This window comes from Lacerta agilis, chromosome 13, assembly GCF_009819535.1.
Source record: "Lacerta agilis isolate rLacAgi1 chromosome 13, rLacAgi1.pri, whole genome shotgun sequence".
Lineage (NCBI taxonomy): Eukaryota > Metazoa > Chordata > Lepidosauria > Squamata > Lacertidae > Lacerta > Lacerta agilis.
The window spans coordinates 12801443-12828123 of NC_046324.1; the positions used below are offsets into that span (position 1 = coordinate 12801443).

A 26681-nucleotide genomic window follows, 5' to 3' on the forward strand; every position below is an offset into this window, starting at 1 on the left:
TTTAAAAAATACATTAACCATATATTAACATTAATTGGGCTGTGCCATTAAGTTGATTTTTTAAAAGTGTTAATTGTTTAGACATTTTCTTACTGTTTCTGCTGGGCAGGTCTAGGTATATAAAGAATGTACAATTTCCATTTATGGCTTCGCAACTTTTTTTTAAAAAAGTCTTCCTACTGAATTAGTGATTAAAATCTGGTAACTTGACTGAATAACTTGATTAGTTGGCACATCACACACACAAAATATTATGACAATTTCAGCAAACAGCAGCTTTTCAAACAATACTTTTTGCTCCATGCAATTAAAATTTTAACAACTTCCAGTTGAAGAACTGGACTCAACTATACTGTGTACATCCACCACCCAATTAACGTTCCAAGGTATCTCTCCACTGTGTTGTACTGAGTTCAGAATTCACACAAGTGCATTAATCAAAAGGACCTTTTCTTCCATTTTAAAAATAGCAGAACACCGCACCACACCAGTCACTGATCAAGCTTCTAGTCTGTAAATACAGTTTGAAATTAATCTAGAGGAGAGAGGGAATAGGTTAAATGGGTTTTACTGGCTACCATAAATTCGAAAGAATTAAGCATTGCATTAGTAGCCTACAAACCCCAAAATCTTGTTTGGCCTGCCAAAGGCTCAAGTGCATTAGCTCACCAGGCATTCCATTTTCCAGGGTAAGCTAATTTTTATCCAAATACTGGAGTGTTTAATACTTTATCATGTAGTCACTTCAAACAAAGGAAGATCTAGCCCATTGTGCACTTTCCCCACCCCGCAACCCTCATCCCCTGCCATAAATTCTGGTAAAACTTGCTAAACAAGTGTTTAAAAGAGCACAGATATTTGCTGAACATGTCCCAAATTTTAACCTACTTACGAAAGCAGAAACACCATTTGACCGTGCGTAAGAATCTACTTTTTATGCCAGTAGAGAAATTGTGCTACTTTAAAAACCCAAACAAACATGGCACTGAAAGATAAGGTAACTCATCAAAAGGAACAAATGTGGATGCTCATTACAGAAGATGACAGAATCACATACACCTCATTATACCACACCAGAAAAAACCTTTAAATATAAGCTAACATAACCTCACAAGCATACAAACACAGACACATTCCATTTCCACCTTTGAGGCTCAGCTGCCACTTTTCAGGATGAACATTTTTTTAAAAAAAATAAAAGGGTGGCTTCCTTATGCTCATGTCTTGTTTGCACTGAGATTTGTTGCAATTTTTGGACAGGCAATTTTGCACTGGCAGCAAACTGGGAAGAATGCCTTGACTGAATCTGAAACCAACAGCTGAAAAAGTGGGTATACTTATATATTTTACTTTTATGTATATTGCTATAGGATGAAGCAGGTTCTGGAAAAAAAAGACGAACCTTTTAAAAAAGGTACCTAATATGAGTACTAGCACTTAAGAGGGGAGGGGTAGAGTGGAGAAATGTCAACTTCTGCACTCCCGGGGGGGGGGGGGAAGGACTACTCACATCCTGTCATAGCCGAACTCCAAGACTTCTGTCTAACATGTGCTGAGCCATATATTCCAAAGAGGTTCTTGCACAAATACTCAAACTGGCTTATTCTGCCACATTCCATGATGGACAATATGAGATTTTAAAACACTGTATCAGATTTTTGTCCATACAATATAATAAGCTAGTTATGAAGATGCTGAAGTATTGGGAAAGTATTGGTCCCAATAATTAAGTGAACAACCTAACTGTAAAATACTTCAATAATCGTTGGAAGTCCATGTTTTCATAAAGCATATCTTTTTGCACTACCAATGAGTATACAACCCTTCTACATTCACCGTTAATGGATTTCTTTTTTCCATGCAGCTTATCTGGGTACAATTCGATGTTCTGCAATGTACAAAAGTTTGATGCAGAGCATGCAGAAGTTAGAGAAGCCTTTTGGTTTTTTTATGTTAATAGCAAAGCAGCCTGACTTTCTTCCACTAAATCAACTGATTTCCCACCAACCCAAATAAATTCTGCCTGCTCACTATTATGAACTCCTGCTGTTACAGAAGAGTTCACATCATCAACAAGAACCAACTTTTATGACTGACCCCAAGCTAAAAACGTAAGAGGTGATCAGGAGCATCGCATGCAAAACTCTCCCCCTTTTACCCAATAAATTGAGCCTCAATGACCCATCTTACTTTCTGCTGAATGATCAATATCCAATTCGGTGTCTGCATTTACATAGCATTTATAAATTTATATTAGCATTCCTGAGATAAGTGAAAACTGCAAACGGTAAAGTTACAAAACCCAACAAGGAAAAGTAGCTGTGATTAATGGGTCCCCTTGTGACAGTCCTTACAGGCACAGTGACAATGATAGTGAATCGAAATGAAATAAGATTTCTCTTTCCCAGGTGCCTTGCCAAATTGTTTTAGATGGTTATAACCAGCATTTCAAGAGTACATTTCTGAGACGCATATCCTGAGACCAGTAAAAGAGGTTTGAAGTTAAGTTACTAATATGCATCTTTCTAACTCCTATAAGCAAGGATAAAAGCCCCTGGAAAGATTATTTCTGTCCCAAATTCTGGTACGCTAAGTTGTGGTCAAATAATTTCAAGATAATATAACGACAAAGCAAATATTGGTCACTACTGCCAGGCTAGAAAGTGTAAGAACTTTTGAGTTATAGTTTGAGAATAATTTTGCATAAAATGGTCATTTGCAAATAGTTTTCTCGTACAAAAAGATGCCTACTGACAGTTTCAACACACATAATCTGTTCTGAGGAAGATATAAATAGTCATTACACACATGCACATACACTCTAGCTCTTAATGGAAAAAGTAATAAAGACAGCTACAAAAAATATGTTGTGAATTAAATATGCATATTAAACGTTACACAGTGCAAAATGCTGAGATGAAGCACACAAAGCAATGGCTGAAATCCTTACAACAGTTAGTTTTTAAAATATTAATGTTTCCTGAGTTTGTGCTTGAGTTTATGGTATATAGTTTGAGTCCGTATGCTTCGTCTCCAGGGAACTGCAGACTGAAGGCTTCTGCTGGGCTTTACTTGCATGCTTATCCATTGTCCATTCCTCACTGTCGACGACCGAATCCACTTGCTCGGGAGTTTCGGCTTCCTCCTCCTCACCACTTTGCTCAACGTTCTCATCCTCTGCACTGCTAAGGCTCTTCCCAAGCTGAAGTGTTTCCATAGTCCGCTGAGTCTCCGAGACCCAAGATTCAATTCTGCTGTTGAGCTGAACTTCTTCAGATATAGGTTCGTGGGTGTAGTCATCGTCCTCTTCCTCATCCTCATCCTCCTCTTCCAAGCATTCCTGGGACAAGGGTACTGGTTGTACTGGTCATGGAGGAGTTCAAAATATCCCTGCAACTGCCATCCAAAGATCCTGTATCTGTGCTTTGCTGCGAGGCCCATTCCAGATTGTCATCTGGTTTGGGTTCTTCCTTGCCACCAAGTGCTTTCCCATGAGTTGTGACCGCAACAACCCCAACAGTGGCTAGAGACAGCTGCTTATTAGCAACAGCCTTACTGCTGTCGGGCTTTTCTGGAGCAGCAACCTTACAAGAGGTCTCTCTTTCGTTTTCAGAAGTTTCCAATCCATCTGATGTTTCCACCATGTTCCTCCAATTTGTTTCTGGGGAGGGGAAGAAATGCAGAAAAGATTAGGAATGGTTGACACGCAGGAAGAGGTGTGGTTTTGCTCTTTTTAAAAACAGTTATACACACACACACTTTCCACTCACCCTCACACAAAAACAAAGTGCTATTTTAGAACTTTTCTCAGGGGGTATCAGAGAAAAGCCCCCCCCCCATTCAGTTACATCAATCTTGGGGTAAGGTAGGGTGAGGAATAGAGAATGGCAAAAAAACAAACTGCAGTCAGATGTGTTGCCATGAGAAGGAAGTATAGAACACAGGTTAGGTTCTATGCACCACTGCTAGCTGCCTAACATTAACACTGTAGAATATTGGGATGCATGCAGGCTTCCAGTTAAATGCTTTAAAGTTGTTTAAGAATCAATTAAATGAAAAACAGCTCTCCGTAGAAAACCAAGCTTTGGTGTTGTCTGTGTCCCTGTGTCTGTCTCTCTCTCTCTCCCTCCCCGTGTGTGTGTGGTGTGTGTGTGTGTGAGAGTGAGAGAGAGAGAGAGAGAGAAAAAGAAAGAAAGAAAGAAGAAAGAGAAAGAAAGAAAGAAAGAAAGGAAAAAGTCATTCTAAGTATTGTTCGATTCCAGTGAACAGAACTGTGTCTGGGAGTTCCCAGGTTTGATCCTCATATCTGTAGGAAGGACTGGGAGAGAATCTTGCTGGAAATCCCGATGAGCTGCTGCCAGTCAGCGCAGACAATACTGAGTTGGAGGGACAATTATCTGATTCAGTATGAGGCAGCTTCCTATGTTCCTAATTTTATTTAAACCCAGGTGGGCTTTACCACTCGATTTGATGCATTTTGCTCGCAACAGCTAGTAAGGAGCTTCTGCAAGATTATGCCCCTGTGGATCCGGCTATGTAGAGACTGTGTCACACGTACTCTTGTCCTGCCCCCTATATAAAGATCTGAGGGAGACTATCATGCCAGTCCTATCTGCCATCCCAGGCTGCTCTTGTGAAGCCAAATTGTTTTCACTTCTAGCCGACTAGAACAGCTCGATAACAGAGAAGGTTGCCAGATTTATCGAGAGAGCAATGAGATTGAGAGCTGCTATCTGAACGACAACAGTGTAGTCATCCGGATCCCGCATAGGATTTTATTATTATCATTATTATTAATATTTTACTATTTATGCTAAGTTCCAAGAGCTATTACCTTGAGTTTTAATAGGTTATAAGGTTTATTGGTAACCATATTTGTTGTATTTTGTTGGTGTTTGTCTTTTAGATGCTATGGCCAGTCGGCTACGCAAATAAAGTTTGAATTGAGTGTGTGAGCTTCTGCAAGAAGAACATATGTTCCGGCAACAAGCTGAGGCCTATTTCACAGGGCTGCATTACTTTGGAGTAAGGGTTTTTTTTCTTTTAAGTCAGTCACATCAAACAAACTTACATTTACAGGAATATCCACATCTATGGCTGGCTTGAGTGTAGAGACCATCTAGTTTATCATCCTGCTTGCAAGGTGTCATCCCGCACATGTTGATTCACTTCCACATCAAAAAATAAAACCCCTACACACTAATCTTGTCATCCAAACCAGTGTGCCGCAAGAAGAGTGGAGGAGCAAATCGAGCATCTCACACCAGAAGGCAACTCCTGTTTAGTCAGACAATCCAGGTGCCTCAATTCGGAGTGCGAGGCTACAAAAAATGAGGCAAAAAACCCCCAAAGCCACTAGCCAATCTGCCAGAGGGGCAAAAAAACCCAAAATTTGCTTCACAATCATAAAATAAGCAGATCAACAAGATTAAAGAAAGGGGGAAAGGAAAGAAGTTGACAGCTAACTCACTCTCAGTACGATTTTGCTACATAAGCATTGTTTTGAAAATGCACTCACCGTACTCTTTCTCATTCACTTCTGAAATGGGCTCTGAAATAACACTGCAGAATGAAATTGCACTTGCTGCAGAAGGATTCCGAGAATGCCCCATGTGGTGGGGCACCTTCTTAATGTTCTTCAAGGCCTCTTCCTGCTCCTGCTCCATTGCTGCAACCATGTCTCGATACGCTTTCCTAGCCTCCTCTGTCAGCGACACCAATTTGTTGAAGAGGTTCTAAAAGACAAAGACCCCAGCAAGAGATAAAAGCTACCCCAAGAGACCACTCTGTTATCTGCATCTCTTTATTGGAAGGTCCCCTGCTTTCAAGGCAAGACACTCTAGTGTCACAAGTTGTCTTAAAACAAGACACTGCATTATAATACAGGTGCCTAGGGAAACCAAGGAGGGAAACCAACAAGCCTTTCATTCTGTGACCCAAAGACTGTACCACGGTAGTTCAGAAGGAGATAGTTGAAACAGTAGTAACCTTATCTACCGATAGCTCCAAGTTTATAGATCCACAGGGATTGAAGATTAAGTTGGGAGAAAGAACTGCACACTGGCTAGAAGCATAAACAATGGTCTTTGAGGGATGTTTGAGGAATCTGATTTCTGGGAATGCTGATGCAAACCAACACTAACATGTGGAATGGAACAGAATTATAGTCTGGATTTTCTCTTTGGTGTCCCAAGATTTGGGGTTGTCAGTCACCCAAAATGTAATAAAATGCATTACAAATGTAATTTAGAATTAAGTGGGAGGAGAGTGGAACCACTGAAATTAATGGATTTAACTTATGTCAGGTTCATTAATTTAAATGGGTCCACTCTGAGTAAACTTTAGCTGAATACCACCCATATTTAGACATGCATATGCTGAGATAAACTAAGTTTACACACACAAATGTTAATATAATATCTAAAATTGCAGCTTAATGCAGAAACAGAATGAAACTGGCTTGTAAACACTTGTTAAATTACCATGGATTGGAAACAGACTAAACCATTCATCCCTAGATCCTAGCCACATAAGAGTATCACTTGGCTGAAGAAATTCATTATAGTGATAGCAAAAAAAGCATTCTAGTTCTGCACCAGCTAAAATTCTAAAATTAGGCATGGCAATAAATAAGATCCTTTGATTACATCCACCGGTAAATTATAAAGGCTGGTTTGAAATTTGAGGGGGAGCAGGGGTATGTGTGTTCCGCTGCATGGTGTAGCTTAGTGCAAAATGGAAGCATCATTTTACTTAACAGAGCACTCCCTAGTGAATATGACACTTACGTTTTGTAAAAACATTGTGAGCCACTTTCCTTAATATTTTATGAAGATGAGATTTCTGGCTCTCACTCCAATTTCTCTTCCAATTAAGAGGAAAAAAAGACACACATTTAATATCGGATATGGTCCATATTCACGTGTCAAAAATGGGCAAGTGCTTTTAGTGTATTTTTAGCCTGCTGCTTTTCCAAGCTCATTTCCTGTCATTCTTCGAAATTTTGTGAAAGAACCAATCAGATTTCTGTAAGAGTGCTCATTTGAAAGCAGGAGCCTGACTCTACTCTCATGGTTCTTGCGTATCAAATTTGATGGGCAGGCAGTCCTCTTCATGTTTTGGGATGCATGGACGTTTGCGAAGAGGGGGATTTGATCTGGGTTACTTCAAAGATGTGGAGAATGCAACACATACAAAGCTCAGTAATGGGGTATGTGGCACAGGTCAGGCACCATTATGAATAATCTTAGGAACTCAGTGAAACAGGAAGAATTCACACCATAGTGGCAGAGTTGATTTATATGCTCTTACCTCTGCACCTGAATAATTGAAGATTCCGACCACACTAACAGGAACTAGCTTGTTCACACAGCGACCAAGAGCTTTACGACCCAGGGCAAAGACAAAGGGGATTTCTTGTTCCCGTGCCATGGCTATTACGTTGTACAGAGCTTCATCCAGTCCACCTTGGTACATGCCGGGAGAACAACAGAAGATTAAAATGTGAAGAACTTCCTCATAACTAGTTTAAAGTCTGCTAACTTTACATCAATAATCAAATGCTTTAGTCCAACTACACATTTCCAACCAATGAAAACTGTACCAATGCAGCACACACAGCACAGGATGATGAACTATAAAAACCTTTTACACATTCTGCATTTTAGACAAAGAGCTAAGATTTAAGAGCGCGCGTGCACACGCACACACAAAACCAAAATGTGGATGTCACAAAAACCTGCAGCACACAGGCACATGAGTCAGGAAGTTGGTACTGGCTGCAGCTCAAAATTCAGTCATATAATTAAATATAATTTGCCAGTTTTAAGATGCTACATACGTAAGGATAAAATGATGGCTAAATTGCTACTTTAAGCCAACTTATTTTTCAGTAAGACAAGGTTCTAAAGAAAAAGTGTAAAGGCCTTAGACAGGAAGTTCAATTAAAATATAAAGCCCTTGTTAGGGCAATGCCAAGCCAAATCGTGAATGAGCAGGTGTGTGGGCTTTCACAGAGATCATGACTGCTGTGCTGCACTGAACTTGTACTGGCTTACTGTATTGTCTGAACCAGGCTTGTGCTTCAGTGCTCCCAGAAAATCCACAAGCTGTAAGCCAAAAGACCGACTTTGGTTACAGTTTGTGGTTTGTCTGGAGTGCACTAAACCATGAGCCCAAGTTCAAGCAACATGCCAAGCCGGACTATGCCTTAGTGCAGCAGCAGAACAACTGGACGAGAAAGAAGCAGCCACGATCTCCTCTCCGGAAGCCCACACATGTACTTATTTGTGCTAAGCCAGTTTTGACTTCATGTTATGAGTGAGCCAGGGAATGGACTGCATCCAATCTGTGCTCTTGTGCGAGCAGAAAGTGCATAAAAAGTGTGTGCATGTCATGACATCCGCTCATGTCTTCTCCCCACAACCCCTGCCCCATCGGCAGGCTCTGTGCCACACAGAAAATCATTCTGCATTCCTCTGCAGTGGCTTCTCAAGGGGTGAAAAGAGCTGCAGGAGGAAAGAGACTAAAGCCCCAGCATGCACATGGTACTCTGCACACAGCTCTTTGAAAGCCCCTCAGTGCCCTGTAGAATAAAAAACAGCATAGGCAAAAAAAACAAAAATGACTCTGTGTTGAAGCAGAGAACCATACCAAAGCTGTAAGAGAAGGTGGTCCACCAGAGATAATCATTAATACCTTTTGATTGGATTTTCTCACAGTTTGGAGAAATGATAACACACTTGATCTTGTTTAACTTCATGTGTTTTGTAACCTCGCGTAAGCCCATCACAAGCCTCCTCTTTGCTTTTGCTCTCATGGGGTCCTTTTGGTAAATTCGTTCTTGGAAGCTGACAAGCTCTTGTAACAGGAGGGTCACACACTCATCTATTTCTTTGCTTAGAACTTGATTACAGTACCTGTAAATTCAGAAGGGATACAATAAGACAAAGTTCAAGAAGGCCAAACTGCTTTTACTATCATTTCCTCAAGGGTTTTTACACTTTTCTGAAGTCCTTTGGCTCATCTCTGTTATGAGGGAAGAGCTCGTGCTAAAATACCCAGGTACTTTAATCTGCTAAGTAGCCCAAAGCTATATATTTAATTTAATTTAATTATTGCATGTATAACACACCTATCTTTCAATGAGCTTATGGTGGTGTACATGGTTCTCCCCTTCATCATTTTATTTACTTTCACCAACCATGTGAGAGGTAGGCTAGGCTGAGAGATTATGCCTGGCTCAGGTAGCTTCATTGACAAATCCAGACTTGAACCCTGGTCTTAGAGGGTTTTATTGCTAGATCACTTAAAGCCTTTCTATCTGGCACTGCAAGTAGCAGGGCTTTTTTCAGCCAGAAAAAGCTCAACAGCTTTGGGTGGGTGCTCCCCTTAAAAACCTCAGCAAGTTTCACCACCTCTTTTTTATAGAAAAAAAGCCCTGGCAAGTAGTATATCTCTGTTACTTAAGCTCCAATCACAGCTTTGGAATGTTTAAAAAGCAATTTCAAGCCACCACATTCGCTCTTTGGTCAGCCTTGTATTTAATTTGTCACCTGGTAGCCACAGGAAATAAGGAACTGCAAGCAAGTTAATGATGACCAAGCACTCCATTTCTCCTTTTGACTCCACACAAAGATAGAGTGGAGAAAGAACTGAGCAATCAGTCTCTCCTCTGTGAGCCACCAGCAGGTAATAAAGTATTTTGGAAGTTAGTAACTTCCTTAGGGTTATTTACAAGGCTGCCTTGAATGCAGGCCTTCCACACTTTTTCCACGTCACTTGAAAATAGTTTTGCTCATTTTGTTTCTCAGTGGCAAGATGACTTCAACATCTGGGAACATGTACAAATGTAATTTACAAGTGCCGTCTGAAAGGGCAAAATATCACAGGAGTCCAGGAATAGCTGGTGAGCCAATTGACCCTCTTCTTCACTGATGGAGCTCTGGTCTCCATTACCTGTGCTTGGTAATTTGAAATATTACATATGACTGGCTTTTGAACACTATTCAGAAGTTCACTGGCTTTTGAACACTATTCAGAAGAATGAATACCTCTTATCTTAGCACAACTGCCTTGGGCTAATTGTTTCCTAGCCCAAATTATGGTGCTGGTTTTAAAGCCATGATCATGGCAGGACCTTCATACTTCAGAGAGGGCTTTATATCAGAAGGACAGACCACACCGTATGCCCCATCCTTTTCTAAGGTGAGGTTAGGGAAGATGCTGGAAAGGGAATTTTCTTCCACACAAAATGTGCTTGGCCACTGTACTTTTGGCTGCTGAAGCATCCCTTTTTAAAAGAGCTTTTCATTGAACATATTTAGGTTTATCTTGACATTTCATGGCATATTTGCCAGCTTTAATATTTATACAACTTTGTATAATTTTAGAATCATTGTTTTCATTTTGTCAGTTATTCCAAATTTCAAACTAGCAGAGAATGTGGCACAGAAGTTTCTGGTACAAGCCTCCTAAACTAAAATATCTCCCAAAAAATCTATCCTAAAATCATTTAGAGAACCAAATATTGGTATCTAGAATACCAAAACCTAGTATCACTCAAAGTGACCCGAGGCACTTGAACAGAAAGGTAAAGCAAAGACAGGTGGTCTGTCACAAGGGGTAATTTACAAAATCCTCTCTCATCAGGATTGGCTAAGAATACCTATTTTGTCTTCTCTTCCAGTTATGACTTGACTAAGCTATCCAAATATATTTGGGGTGCAGATACCTTCTCTCCTTGTCTATGATACACTATGCATAGCATAGCTGGGATTTATTTAAGTGCAACTGTCATGCTTTGCAGCCTGGGCTGAACTTGGTTTTTTTTTTTGTCCATTATAAACTAAACTCTGTGGTATAGCTCAGTCGGTACAGCATGAGGCTCTTACTCTCAAGGTCATGGGTTTGAGCCCCACACTGGGCAAAAAGATTCCTGCATTGCAAGGGGCTGAACTAGATGAACCTCATGATCCCTTCCAACTCTACAATTCTATCATTCTACTTACTTTGCAATACACATTTTATTGGACAAGTGATGCAGAAGGTTAGTTTTTAAAAACAGCTCTTACTCTCGGAATCTCTTGCTATGAATCTTTGTGATGGTTGAAGAAGCCATTGGGCTACCTATTCCTGAACTGGCAGGTGAGCCTTGGGATACTGGAGTCATGCAGTAAGGAGAATTTTGGCTTGCTGGAGAGAGTGAAGTGTCACTCGGCACACTCAAGCCAGTTTCTGTAACAGGAAAATAATAAAGTCAAGAACAGCATCTGTGTGGATCACTGAAACATATCATTCCTTCATGCCACCATGACACTTAAAAAAAACAAAAACCCAACACTGTAAACTAGACTAGCCAATATGTAGTAAGATCTGACAGATCCAGCTTTTGTGCATCAAAACAATGGTGCACTGACACCATGTGGTTATTTTCCTGGCTTTTTTGGTTTTGTTTTGTTTTCAGTTGGGGAAAAGAATATTAAACTACAGCCAACAATTAACTATCAAGGCAATTTTTAAAATTTATAGGCCGAGATGTTGAGGCTGCTATGTTAAGGTTACTGGATTTTTTTTCAAAGAATCCGGTGACACTTTTTTTTTTTAAAGATTAAAAAAACATTATTTTATAAAAAGTTATTTTATAAAAATATTAACAAGTAATCTCTTCTGTGGTCTCCTCTGCCGTGCGGCCTTCCTCTGGGCCCCGGCCAGCTCTCTTGGAGTCCTAGCAGCTGTGGAGTAGGCTCGGGCCAGGCCTGGGCTTGGCCATGTGTCCTTGCCCTCCTGGTGCGTTCCTACCTCTCGTCCTTAGTGGTGGCTGCGGCGGCAGCACCACTAAGGAGGCTCCCCTCTTTTTTCTCTCTTCCTTCTCCTTCTCCTCTACTCCTTCTCCCTGTATCAGCTCCGGGGTTTTCCTGGCCCCGGAGCGCCAGTGGGCAGTCGGCTGGGTGGCCAGGCACTCTCACGCCGAGCTTGATTTGGGTCGTATGGAGGGGGGGTTGTGTCAGCAGTTTCCCCCAGTTGACGCATCGGGCATCCCTGGTTCCCCCTCGACAGTGGCGGTGCCAGCAGCAGTCTCAGCAGACCCGGAGCCAGCCTGGTAGCACAATTGGCTCTGACTGGCTTCAGGAGCTGCTCGCTGCCATGGCGCCCGCCATTTTGCCTCGCCAGAAATCCCCACATGATGTGTCTTGTGCCATTGAACCAATCACGCAACATTCATTCCCTACTAATAAATCTACAACACTTAAAATATAAATCCGGGGACATTAAATGAAATCCGTGGACATTCCGGGGATGGATTTTGTCCAGGGACAGATTTGTAAATCCAGGGACTGTCCCTGGGAAACGGGGATGTCTGGTAACCATATGCTATGTCATGGACTGTGTTACCTTGGAGGCTCTTCAGCTGCCCCTCCACAGACTCCTACTGATCTTGAAAGGCTAAAATAGCTTCTGGAGTGACATTATATTTACAATTTAGATTAGAAACATGCACAAAGTTACTCCTTCTAGTCCAAATTCCTAAGTGAAACAATACTTGCCATAGGCAAGACACAGAACTCCTGATTTAGTAACTACTTAAAATTACAAAAAAAATAAAAAAGCTCAAGGGCACATACATGCACACAGGGAATACTGTAAAGCATATTACTGTATCTAGATGGATATTTCAGTTTAATATTTAGAGTTCTGACCTTCTGGAGATGCTACTTCTTCTGACTGATTTGGAGTCAGATTCACCTCTTGTTCTTCATCAGCTCCCAGAAGCGTATGATCTACAGATAAGCGCCCCTTTTTTTCTTCTCTTTCTTTCAAGATAATCTGGGTGGAGTGGGGTGGAGAGACAGTTTAGGATAATGTGAGCAATGCTAATTTCTTCTACAAATTAATAAGCTTGCTGCTTTGTAGAAAAAGGGATAGCAAATTTAATGTGGATCTTTTGTTCATAAGTGCAAGTCATTTTTCAGAAGTGTGTGGATGTTCTGAACAATGAAGGGACAGCAGGAAAAAATTGTATTTTTTATAAACACCACAAGAAAGGAAGATTACCCTTGAGAAAAAAAATTAAGAAACAATGTAAAAGTTGGGACTATATTATGATATACAATGTTACTATGATTAGTACCATATACCGGTACATAATCAAATATTCTAAAACAAAATTTCTTTAAAAGAAAATATTAACCATTGACCACATTATTTATAAAGTTATATCCTTATTGCAAACCAGAGAATAAATCTAACTGCCAATATTTAGGGCAAATAGTGATTTCAGTTGCCAGATGATTTTAAATCTTGCTGTCTTCCTCAGTGGCACATGCAATCTTTTATTTCAAGAACATGATACTTGATGGATGCAAGTTTGAATTTCCTTCTCTCTGGAGCAGCTAATCCAATAGTTGTCATTTGTATGTATGTGCAATAGTAAACTTAGCCTCCCCACAACTGTATTTTGTTTCATATTGGGTAGGATCTGAGAGATGGGAGAGAGAAAATCTTGTTGTACAAGCTAGACGCCACCCCATCATTCAAAGCTGGTCTGGAGGATCACTGGATCCCCAGAACAGTGCAGAACAGGGCCCTAGAGGTTGTAGCAAGACTGAGAAGAGCTGGGATAATTCAGTGGTGCTGTCTTGCACAAGCAGAATTACCTTTCTGCTAACATAGGACATCACTGGATCCAAGTCATTCTTATGCCGGAGTTTTGCATGCTTTCTTTTTAAAAAGAAAACACAGCGACATAAGAAAATAAATCAGAATTGAAAAACACTTTTCTCCCCAAACAATCCTTTGCTCACACACCTGCAAATAAAACCATGCAACAATAATCAAGTATTTAAATTGATACGGCTATTATTTACAAGTGGTGCAAAAAAGTATTTATCATTAACCGATTCAACAATCTCAACGTACCTGGGACATGGCAAAAACCTTTGAAAAAGGAGGGGCTAGTTTCTAGGATCCCAAAATGAGCATAAAGGAAAGCCATTTAGGCTGTGCTGTTCATGAAATGCGTGTTGCCCCTTTTATTGTCCATATTCTACACAGTTAACAACAGGATAGTGATTACCAGTTTTATGCTCTCTGGTACAGAGAAAGTATGTGGTTAGCCTGTAACCCAGACATCAGAACTGAGCCATAGCCCTGGGGCACATTTTTTGGAAGGGGCCAACCAGGCGCCCCCACAACATGCTCCTTCATTGAAGCCTTGCTCCGGCACGCGAGGGAGCTACTGAGGCAGCTTTCTCGCACCCCCGCAGCAGCTCCACTCCCAGGTCAAGGCTGACCCGGGAGTGGAGTGCAGGAGAGTCAGAGGCAGCGCTGTTGCTGTGCATGCAAGGGAGCTGCCGAAAAGAAACAAGCAAATATAAACTTTTAGCTTTTTTGTGGTGTAAAATGTCCACTTTTCATCTGCTAGAAATAACACAAGTGGACTTAAGAGCATACCAGCCTTTGCAGAGAAGCCGCTGAATGAGAAAGATGACATTAAATACATGTCTGGGTGGGCAAACCCTGGGAATTAACACAGAAATAGATGCCGCAGGGCAAAGAGAAGAACAGCTCATCAAGGGAACTGTGTTTTTGTGAGCAGGGAGGCAATTTTTTGAATCGAGCACTTTTACTGAGACAGTTTGGATCTGTTGGGGATGACCAGAAATAAGTGACAACAAGGTATCGATTGGCCGGTTGTCTTCCTTGGTGCTCTGCCTGTTCCCATCATCCGGGTGGGAGGGGAATCATATGTCATGGTCATGAATGGAAACTTATCCTGTCTCCTGCTTTCATTAAAATAAAATAAATAATAAAATAAAATAAAATAATAGCTGGGCCATTAGGATTCATGATCACCATGTCCACAGACAACATTCTAGAGACCGCTTACCTTTTTAAGTGCTGTTGGACGCTTCAGCTTTGAGAGCTCTCTTTCTTTTCCTCGTTTCACTTTTGGGGCAGTGGAGTCCAAAGGATTCAGACAACCCACTGACGGCTGTCCTTTAGTTAAGGATTTTCGGTTGGCAGGTTCTTTGGCATGAAAAGGTGCAGCACTGCCAACTGAATGAAATCAAGACAACCATTATTCTAACCCCTACTACTGAAAGAAAACCAACATTAGCAACCTCTCCCCCCCCCCCTGATCAGCTCTTGTTACAAAAGCCTTTTCCTCTCATTGGAAACAAAAACAGACAACAATAACAGGAAAGTTACACAATGGAACAATTCTGCTTCCAGGTGGCTTTAAACTAGTATTCAGTTTAGTCTACTGTTTTGGAGGAACACTTTAGCTCAGCAAGGAAACAGAAACATGGTATGTACCTTAAAATTAATACTATGTTATTTCAGTTGTTAGGTGGAATTTAAATACAGTACCAGCAGAACTGTATACAGTACCAGCAGAACTTGTTGTTACCTCGCTAACAACAAGGCCAGTGGAAGTGATGATATTCCAGCTGAACTATTTAAAATTTTAAAAGATGATGCTGTTAAGGTGCTACACTCAATATGCCAGCAAATTTGGAAAACTCAGCAGTGGCCAGAGGATTGGAGAAGATCAGTCTACATCCCAATCCCAAAGAAGGGCAGTGCCAAAGAATGCTCCAACTACCGCACAATTGCACTCATTTCACATGCTAGCAAGGTTATGCTTAAAATTCTACAAGGCAGGCTTAAGCAGTATGTGGACCGAGAACTCCCAGAAGTGCAAGCCGGATTTCGAAGGGGCAGAGGAACCAGAGACCAAATTGCAAACATGCGCTGGATTATGGAGAAAGCCAGAGAGTTCCAGAAAAACATCTACTTCTGCTTCATTGACTACGCAAAAGCATTTGACTGTGTCGACCACAGCAAACTATGGCAAGTTCTTAAAGAAATGGGAGTGCCGGATCACCTCATTTGTCTCCTGAGAAATCTCTATGTGGGACAAGAAGCTACAGTTAGAACTGGATATGGAACAACTGATTGGTTCAAAATTGGGAAAGGAGTACGACAAGGCTGTATATTGTCTCCCTGCTTATTTAACTTATATGCAGAATTCATCATGCGAAAGGCTGGACTGGATGAATCCCAAACCGGAATTAAGATTGCCGGAAAAAATATCAACAACCTCAGATATGCTGATGATACTACCCTGATGGCAGAAAGTGAGGAGGAATTAAAGAACCTTTTAATGAGGGTGAAAGAGGAGAGCGATAAATATGGTCTGAAGCTCAACATCAAAAAAATAAGATCATGGCCACTGGTCCCATCACCTCCTGGCAAATAGAAGGGAAGAAATGGAGGCAGTGAGAGATTTCACTTTCTTGGGTTCCATGATCACTGCAGATGGTGACAGCAGTCACGAAATTAGAAGACGCCTGCTTCTTGGGAGAAAAGCAATGACAAACCTAGACAACATCTTAAAAAGCAAAGACATCACCTTGCCGACAAAGGTCCGTATAGTTAAAGCTATGGTTTTCCCAGTAGTAATGTATGGAAGTGAGAGCTGGACCATAAAGAAGGCTGATCGCCGAAGAATTGATGCTTTTGAATTATGGTGCTGGAGGAGACTCTTGAGAGTCCCATGGACTGCAAGAAGATCAAACCTATCCATTCTCAAAGAAATCAGCCCTGAGTGCTCACTAGAAGGACAGATCCTGAAGTTGAGGCTCCAGTACTTTGGCCACCTCATGAGAAGAGAAGACTCCCTAGAAAAGACCCTGATGTTGGGAAAGATGGAGGGCACAAGGAGAAGGGGACGACAGAGGATGAGATGGTTGGACAGTGTTCTCGAAGCTACTAACATGAGTTTGGCCAAACTGCGGGAGGCAGTGAAAGATAGGCGTGCCTGGCGTGCTCTGGTCCATGGGGTCACGAAGAGTCGGACACGACTGAACGACTGAACAACAACAACCAGCAGAAAGGAACCTTCCTTTGGCTGGCTTCCAAAGAATTGCACAGCCAGTCTCATACACTCAAGGAGGATTGCCACACAGAAACCATTTTTGAAATTGTGGAGGCTTGCATTTTATCCTTGCAACGACACTGTTTGCAAGATTAGGCTGAGTGGGGATTTGAACCATAGTGTTTCCCCCCACCCCAAGATCCTAATAGCACTGTATTATGCACTCCACATGGAGCTACGCTTTTAGGGGATTCAGAAGTGTAAACTAGTGCAGAAAGTAGATGACAGACTGCCAAGTGGTGTAGCTTATTGAAGCCATATGACATCAGTTTTATGAGAGAGTTGCACTGGCCGAATTGGGCTCAGAAGCATCCAAAGTGTTGCTGTAGACATATAAAGCCCTGAACAACTTGAAATCCAAACATCTGAAGGTGCCTAGGTCCTGAGATCTGAAGAAGCCCTTCTGGAGGTCACTGCCATTTACTATAGTGCATCAGGCAGTGACTCAATATATGGCCTTTTCTGTGGTAGCACCCTGGCTATGGGACTTACTCCCAGCAGAAATATGATTGTAGTCTATAATGTATGAGTTTCCATACCAGTTGAAAACGTCTCTGTTCATCAAAACATTACAGGCAGCTGGTCACTTGTAACAAGGCATTGCTTTCTGCTGCTGGCTTGGCAAGACCTACATTGGCTCACAGTATGTTTCCAAGCACAATGCAAAGTGTTGGTGCTGACCTTTAAAGCCCTCAACGGCCTTGGTCTAGTATACCTGAAGGAGCATCTCCACCCCCATCATTCTGCCTGGACACTAAGATCCAGCGCCAAGGGTCTTCTGGCAGTTCCCTCACTGTGAGAAACGAAGTTACAGGGAACCAGGCAGAGGGCCTTCTTGGTAGTGGCGCCTGCCCTGTGGAACGCCCTCCCATCAGATATCAAAGAAATAAAGAACTATCTGACGTTTAGAGGACATCTGAAGGCAGCCCTGTTTAGGGAAGTTTTTAATGACTGATGTTTTAATGTATTTTAAATCTTTTGTTGGAAGCCGCCCAGAGTGGCTGGGTAAACCCAGCCAGATGGGCGAGATATTAATAATAATAATAATAATAATAATAATAAAATATATAATAATAAATAATATTCTGGTTTTAATGTATTATTGTATTCTATACTTTTTAATAACTATAATAAGCCACCCTGACATATAATATTACATATGCAAGCCAACCTAACTTTATTCATCACACAGAATGGTACGAACATTTACTGAATAACAAAAACGTACTCTGTTCATCCACCAACTATGGCACACTGGTTGGGACCGATTGCTGCTGCAGTCCAACAAATTTTGGAGGGCCACAGGTTAGCCTTAGGAGGAAAACAGCTGAGAAACGAGTAGCTATAAAAACCAGCCAAGTGAGATGTACCCACCTGTTAGGAAAGGGGCCTGGTATTTGTGATCTGGCGAGCTTTCATAGCTTGCTGCTGTTTTTCAAGAGCTGCTAGCATATCCCCCAAGTCCAACTGCACAGGTGTTTTGCTCTTCTTTCCAGCTGCTTTTGAAACTGCTTCCTATAACCAGAATAAAAGTAGTACAGTTCACCTCCAGTGACCAGAGGGATAACAAATCAGGCATTATAAACTTCCCATGATCTCGGTGTTTAATCTGTTTTCCTGAGGGTGGGGTGCTAGAAGATACCATTGGTTCAATAATGTTTTGTGCTTACAAACAACTAAGGCAGTACATACAAAGCCTAGGAGAGATGTAATTCTAGGAAATATTACACCTTGAACATTATTCTTGCAAGTGAAGCTGTATGCACTTTTTGGTAGATTCACCAGGATCTTTGGGGGATTATGATTGCTTTGGGGATTGTACCCAGGCTGGAGGGTTCCAGCTGGCTGTCCCCGATTTAAACATGCAGCCAATCATGATTCTAACATAAAAAAAAGAACAGACCTGGAGTTTTCTCTGCTCCATGCTAATTTCTGAATACTCTTGAGCTGTAGCCAGTGCTGCTGCTAGGGCTTTCTTCTTTTGACTTTTTGCCCGTTTAGGAACAGACGTGGTGATTGGAATTGGAGTCTGTACAATATTGATTGGAGAATTTTCAGGTAAACCATCCAACTAGGGTGAACAAGGAGAGAGAGCACAGCTTTAAAGGTGTTACAACAGAAAGCATAGCTCATCACAAACTTGCCCAAGTTGACCTTGTTTTCCAAACTACCTCAACTGTATCAGCACACAACTTAGTACACTCATATAGGACTTCCTAAGTGGTCAGAGTGCTTTATTTAAACAGTATCTCAGTTAAGTCTAAGCAATTATTTGATTTGGCAGATAGAGTCCTCTACCAATGGCTTTTAGGTCACATGAAAAAGGCAACTCATAAATAATCTAGATCTCAAAATATTACTAGCATGAATAGTTTACTCCAGAAGGCTGGATCTTTTACTTGCTGCTGGTATAGGCACATGGAGGGGGAGAAACAGTACACTTCTATTTTGCATTAGCTATTCCAATTATTACACCAGTCATGAATAGAATAATGAGCTATGCAAGGTATTGAAGCTCCCTCCACACCTTTGGCTTTTGAGATTTCAGCAGACATTGCTCACACTTTCAGGCATATCATCCAAGCCACAAAGGGCTAGAAACATGCTTCCTTCTTTAAAAGCAAATATGAAACTGAATTCTGCACCTTGTTCTACACATTCTCTCTTTCTCCTCCACTCCCACAGAATAGAAGCATTCACTGCTGATGCATTATCAACAGTCAGTCACAATATCTAGCGAAAAAAAGAAGCTAATTTAAATCAAAATACTATTTACATTACAAAAGCCTCTTACCACTTTAGGGGCATGTTTCAGCTGCATATTACCACCCTTGGAATTTCCATTTTCACTGTTTAACTCTGGAAATTCGTCTTCATCCTGAAAAAATATTGGGAAGTTTTGAAATGAATTAACTTTGCATGGCTCTATCCCTATTAGGCACCAAAGCCCACTCAAGCCAATAACAGAAGTTAGCAGATGTCACTTTGCAATGCTTAAAAAAGAATAACTTGCCCAATCATGAGACACTCATCATGCAACAATTAGAGAAGGGAAGATGCTGACAGCAAGATGCTAGGACACACTAAAAAGTGGCATAACAAAATTTGGAAGGCAAGTTTATATGCTTTCAAAATGAGCATGCCTATTATGTAGGACACAAAAACAGCCTTCTTTGCACATATAATAATAATCCAGGCATTGGGAACCCGAGGGCCACAGGTCCTCCTGGGCAGTCTTTCAGGGGCCGCCTGATAGTAGTGGGTAGTGCCAGAAGCAGAAATGGGAAGAGCAACAGATGTCATTTGTACCTTTGTACAATAATTTCCACACACACACTCCCCAATCCCTCTTTGTTCGGCAAATGAGTCCAGTGACACAAGCGAGCCAGGCTCAAGGAGGAAGCAAGGCCAAAGCAGGAGACAGAAAGACCTGGAGAGTGGCATTTTGCCTTGGGCCCCAAGGTTTCCCATATACTGCAATAATCCATGGTTAAAACTAAAACCAAGGCTCGCTCTGAACAAACAGTGTGCTGGTGCATGCAGCTCAGGTTCATGGGTTCAGCTCTGCCTGGCTCCAGGAGAAACAAACCATGAAACCTGGCTTAGGATTACGTGTGAACCAGTAACCACAGGTTGCTTCTTCCAAACAAACTGCAAACGGCAAGCAAAGAACAAATCTTGGCTTCTACACATTGTTTGTTTAGAAAGAAAGCAACCACAAGATTTGCAAGTAACACTGAGCAAATCCTTATGGTTTGCTTCTTCCAGAGGCAGACAAGGTGGAGTGGAGCTGACAAAACATGATAAGCCAATTACAAGGCCGCCATCGTCCACACAAAAATTTCAGTGAGGGTTTTGTGTGACAATTACTATGAATGAATGAATGAATGAATGAAATGAAGAAGTTACCTCGAAATAGAGGGGCTCAGGACTTGGCTCTGTTCTGTTTGACTGGTTTATGGTTGTAGGCTTCTCGTGTTTCTTCTGCAAGTTCTGTCTTCTCTCTGAAGATGTGCTATGTCCCCTACATCTAAAGGCAGGCTACACGTGCATAAAAAAACACACAACCCAAAACATATTATGGATTGGTATTTTCCCCAACTCTATCTATATATATAAAACGCAAGTGTCTCTGCATCCAGTCCCTGTGTCTCTGGGTTTGCACTACTGAGCATGTGCCCCACGGACACAGGGATTGGAGCAGAGAGATCGGGCCGGGAGCAGCGGCGGCAGTTGAAGCGGCGGTTGAAATGGAACGCTGGCGCTCCAGAGGCTGAAGGGCGGCTGAAGGGCCACTCTCGCCGCTGGGCAGGAGGAGGAGAACCGGGGGGGGGGGAAGCCTCCCAGGAGATGATGCCGCTGCATCACCCCCCTCGCTTCCCCACCCACTGCCCCACACTCCGAAAGGGGCTGGGAGCCCCACACATCCGGAAGGAAACCTGTTCTACCGTCCCCCAGCCCCACACACCACTCCAGGGAAAAAAGCCCCCTCCTGTCGCCGCTCTCCCTCGGCCGCCCCTTCCCCCGGCCAGAAGACCTCACCACAACGGCGGTGGGAGCTCCACAGGAACCTACCATCATGGCTGCTCCTAGCCCTTAACTCCATTTCCCTCAGCAGCAAGCACAGGCCTAGCCCGCCAGGCAGCCCAGACCAGAGGGGCGGGATTAAGGCGGGGTTCTGCTGAGCTCGAGCTCGGCATCGGCCGTGGGTGTCTGCGGCAGCGTGTTATTTCTATTTTTGTCAGAAATGTTCTAGCGCCCGTTATTTTAACGGGTTTAAACCACTAGTCATGAAATAACTCTTATCATGACTAAATGGTCATAAATCTCATGTGCTCTTTAATTATCTCCCCAAATGCTCTCTATAGCTCCGAATCAATGCATGGTACAAGTCTGTCAGTTTAACCTGCTTTCTACAGTAGCTTTCGTCTTTTAAAGAAACTCTGATGCACAGCCCTGCTTAACCTGCAAAACTTACACTAAGTTTAGGGCTTTCATAGTAAAAGGTTACCTGTGAATTACTACATTGCTCAGGTTGTCGTCCACCTCTTGAGAAAACTGGTGTTCTCTCTATCCAAGGCTTTTTCTGAGTTGCTTGGGAACTGACACTTGCCCAACCGGCTCCTGAAATAAACACCGCAGACATTTAAGGGAATACTCCATGTATGAAAAACAAAGTGTAAAAATATATATCCATTCTCCAACAGTACTGAAAGTTATACATATAAGGAGAGATAGCTAGGTGCAAAATCTAGCTCTGTGTAAAATTAGTTCCTGTTTTCAGTAGTTTTACCTGTTCTAATAGTTCACATCAGAGATAATTTTGAATGAAAGTGGCTTGTTATAGCTATTACTCCCATGTGTACTTTCTGCCAAGTACAACATGTTTCTTTCTAAATGAACATTTATTTGTTCCTTTACTGTAAGTTACTTACATTGTGTTAACGTAAGAAGTAAGAAATGCACAATTAAAAATGAAGCCTTATGCATTTCTTATGGAACTTAATATTCACCTCAGGCCTGGCATATTTATCAGATAGAAGGACAATAGAAAAAAGTGGTTTATTGATGCTGTTAGAAAGAGAATGTTGGCAAAAACAGCAAAGCTTGAGTGCTTGAGATTTTTTGATCTCTCTCTCTCTATATATATGAAAGTTACCTGGATGTATTGATGGTTCCATGATCTGAAAATTTAAAAAGAAGAAGAGATTTTAAGATTTTGCTTATTTTGTGCCATCTTCATCCCTTTTAAACACTTCAGGTGTTTACCTACATTTGATGCAGCAGAGTCTGTGCTCCTTGAGGTCACACCCGCAGCCTGGTTGCTGTGTTTAGGACTGCAATAACCACTGTCACTATCAATGTCTGCTTCGCTAGCCCCTTGCTCACTAGAGGATTCCGCAGGGTGGGAGGTTCGCCGCCGCCTGCTTTTTGGTTTCCAGTGCATGTTGCTCACACTCTCAGACAGTGACTTGCTTGCGATCTCCGATGGAAAGTCTGCAATGCAAGGCAAGTGGGATTACTAAGAACCAACAGTTCTTTGGAGCGACCTAGTCTTCTTCCACAAACATACAAGTGTTTAAGAAGAGCTGTCACAATAGTAATAGAATTATCAGGCGTGCTAGATTAGAACAGCCCACTGCCAGAGTTTTTACAGGTGCAGATGGCAATAATTTCCCCTTCCTTCTACAGCCTTGGTGCTTGAGTTTCTAAAGTGCAAAATAGGCAATAGATGGTATCTATTTTTATTTTATACAATGGGAATCAAGGAGTGTTGCACAAATTAAAACAGCACAGATAAAGTACAAAATTCTAAAAACAAATAACAGCTGTTGCTATGATGTGTGGGAAATGTCCCAGATTCTAGTTAATTATGCTCCTTTTTAGGACACCATTCCTTCTTCCCCATTTTCCATTCCCACTCTGCCCTGGTCAGCATTCTGGTACCATTCAGCATAGTTAGTCCTCACTGGACCATTTTTGGACTTGGGCAGCTAGACTGAAAGTAGTAATGTACTGTCAGTTGTGATTATATTCATAAGACTATGTTCTGAGAAAATAAGTGAATAAAATTTGACTAAATAAGACAGAAATATTAATGGCAAAGAAGGGAGACACACCACCTGAATGATGCCTAATAGCCAATGTAAACTTGCCCAGGAGCCAAGAAGATTAAGCATATCATCTCAGAATGGGAGTAACACTCAATACTTCCATCACAGATATTCCTATATAGCTTTGTACAAGGACCTTTTCAGGTACAAGGAAATTTCACTTAAGCATAAGGTCACAACACCAATTGACAGACACCCATACACAAACATTATTACTGTACCTGTTTGCTGACAAGCATCCACCAAGAGTACAATTTTAGGTCTGCTCTCAGGACCCGATGCACTGGTCTCTTTCTGGATAGCAACACTTTTCACTGGAGGCCTTTTGCTTTTTATGTGTATCTGTGGAGGCTGTTGCTGTTTAAAATGATTAGCCAAGGAGAGAGATTTATTTGGTAAGCCAGTGGACTTGGTTTAGGAAAGACAATTTGCACAGAAAGTAACCACAGAAGATTACTGAATATTATCTGCAAACATTTGGAAACTAACCTTAGATCCATCAGCAGTTTAACAAAAAAAATCAACATATGTTCCATACGAAACAATGAATAAATGAGTACCAAATACAGTACATTCTTTCATATTTTGCTAAGCAGCTTTCATCTATCTGTACTGATAACAAACTGATTTCTACATTTGGTACATTCACACTTCTGATGTTCCCATTACTGCAACGTGTTTGGAACCCAAGCCTTGCATGTCTAGCTGCTGAAATTCTGACATTTCAGTAACAGTGCTTTACTGAAGTATAACTGTTAAGTGTGATTTTAAAAAATGTATTGAGAACCTTTTGGTAGGTGTCCAAGTATGATAATTAAGAATTGGAAATGGTCCAGAATTCCATCAGAATTCCTTCCAATGGAAGACAGTATTAAGGGTAACTCAAATGGATAATTTAACTGCTTTTAATACATCTTAATAGTGTTTAAGTGCTGCCTAACCTCTGCTTAATTCCTTTTGGAATTCATTTGCTAAAAGCAGCAATTTACTATTATGGTGGCTTTTAAGACTTTAAAAAAATTACATTCATATGCCTGTTTTTTTAAGAACTGTCATTTAACACATATTTTAAAAATAAAATTTCAAAAGCAAGTACATAAATATGACACCTATTCATGTTTGCATGGATGTGAGCTAGAGGTATTCATGGTTTTCAAGAAGGAAGGGTAAAGGTTTTTTAAATGTATCGAGTTCAACACTACAACCTTACCGCAAGCAGTTCAGAAATACCAAAAATGAAATTAGGCTGATACTGCATTAATTTAAAAAAAATAAAACAGTGAATATTACATTACTCTAGACAACAGACATGTACAGACATTGTGGTTACAATCTTGCCTCCAATTGCACATGTGTAAAACATACTGAATTCAACAGGACCTGTGTGCACTAGATATAGTCATACCTCTGGTTGCACTTGCTTCATGTTGCGGATTTTCGGGTTGCGAACGTGGCAAACCTGGAAGTGTATACTTCCAGGTTTCTGCACATGCACAGAAGCGATCTGTGCACTTTGCGCACGTGCAGTGGCGCTCTATCACGCTTTGCGCATGCGCAGTAGCGACACTCTATGGACTTTTTGGGGTGCGAATGGCACCCCGAAACGGATCAGCTTCGTAAGTAGAGGTAGCACTGTATAGCAATATATTGGAAGACTATTTTTTAGAAAGCTCAGTGACCACCATATTCTGCTGGCAAAATAAATTAAGGGTGTCCTTTATTTTTTCGAACTGCTTTATCCTCAAATCCTAAGCAGGTAACAATAAAAAGAATTATTTTATCTTTCAGAAAGATGCATTTTATATGGAGTACAGTGGTACCTCGGGTTACAGACGCTTCAGGTTACAGACTCCGCTAACCGAGAAATAGTAGCTCGAGTTAAGAACTTTGCTTTAGGATGAGAACAGAAATTGTGCGGCGGCGGCAGCACAGCGGCAGGCCCCATTAGCTAAAGTGGTACCTCTTTTTTTAAAGAAAATTTATTATATTTCAAAAATAACAAAAGAAAAAAGACAAAATACAAAAATACAAAATACAGAATACAAACACTACAAATCCAAAAAAATATAAAAACTACACTTAACTAAACAACAAAAATACAACAAATAAATCCTAAACATCCTTATACTTATTTAATTCTTACTTGGACTTCCTCCCATCTTCTATGCTGCGTTCATTACAAATTTACTTTAGTAACTTTATAACAACTTTAAATCATCGTTCACAATTAATCTATACCTTATTTATCTATCATCTTATTTCTAACTTTAACAACTTATATCATTCCTATAAATCTTAACAATTCTAGCAATTATATCCTACTTTTTCTAAACATAGTCTAAAGTGGTACCTCAGGTTAAGAACAGTTTCAGGTTAAGAATGGACCTCCAGAACGAAATAAGTTCCTAACCCGAGGTACCACTGTACTTGTTTTAACTTTTGTTAGTTTTGATACCTATCAGATAAAAACTATGATATATGTGTGTCTACATGTGAAAAGGTATTGAATCAGCAACACTCAACACCTAGGCTTGGGCTTTTGTGCATGCCCAATTGCATAAACCAGGCATGGCCAAACTTGGTCCTCCAGCTGTTTTGGGACTACAACTCCCATCATCCCTAGCTAACAGGACCAGTGGTCAGGGATGATGGAAATTGTAGTCCGAAAACAGCTGGAGGGCGAAGTCTGGCCACACCTGGCATAAACAGACCGAGGAAGGGCACAAGTGAGAGGTTGTGCTTTATGCTGCCCAGATAAGGCATGCAGAATTCAAAAAGTTTATTCTCTGTACAAAAATATTTTCTTCTATTTCTGCTGTAAAATCTTTTTTTAAAAAGGATTTTCATTTCCAGCATAGTGTTTTACAACAATGATATGGATACAGTCAAACCCTGGTTGTCGAATGTAATCCGTTCCAGAAGCCTGTTCAGCTTCCGAAATGTTTGACAACCAAGTCATGGCTTCTGACTGGCTGCAGGAGCTTCCTGCACTCAAGCGGAAGCTGCGTCAGACTTCAGCTTCAGAAAAACATTCACAAACCGGAACATTTACTTCCGGGTTTTCGACATTCAGGAGCCAAAATGTTCCAAAACGGAGGCATTCAGGGACCCAGGTTTGACTGTAT

General features: G+C 41.2%; 1 protein-coding gene across 1 annotated transcript in view; it reads right to left on the reverse strand.

Annotated features, from left to right (window-relative positions):
- Window positions 1-1857: 1857 nt before the first annotated feature.
- Window positions 1858-26681, reverse strand: part of SECISBP2L (SECIS binding protein 2 like) — a 38985-nt gene continuing 14161 nt past the window's right edge. The window contains 15 exon segments of the mRNA XM_033168055.1: window positions 1858-3332; window positions 3334-3661; window positions 5519-5735; window positions 7312-7466; window positions 8698-8918; window positions 11073-11235; window positions 12699-12825; window positions 14888-15057; window positions 18313-18457; window positions 18846-19013; window positions 19737-19820; window positions 20852-20983; window positions 21954-22099; window positions 22712-22939; window positions 23778-23913. Coding sequence (XP_033023946.1) covers window positions 2999-3332; window positions 3334-3661; window positions 5519-5735; window positions 7312-7466; window positions 8698-8918; window positions 11073-11235; window positions 12699-12825; window positions 14888-15057; window positions 18313-18457; window positions 18846-19013; window positions 19737-19820; window positions 20852-20983; window positions 21954-22099; window positions 22712-22939; window positions 23778-23913 — 2754 coding nt within the window. The 3' untranslated portion in view covers window positions 1858-2998.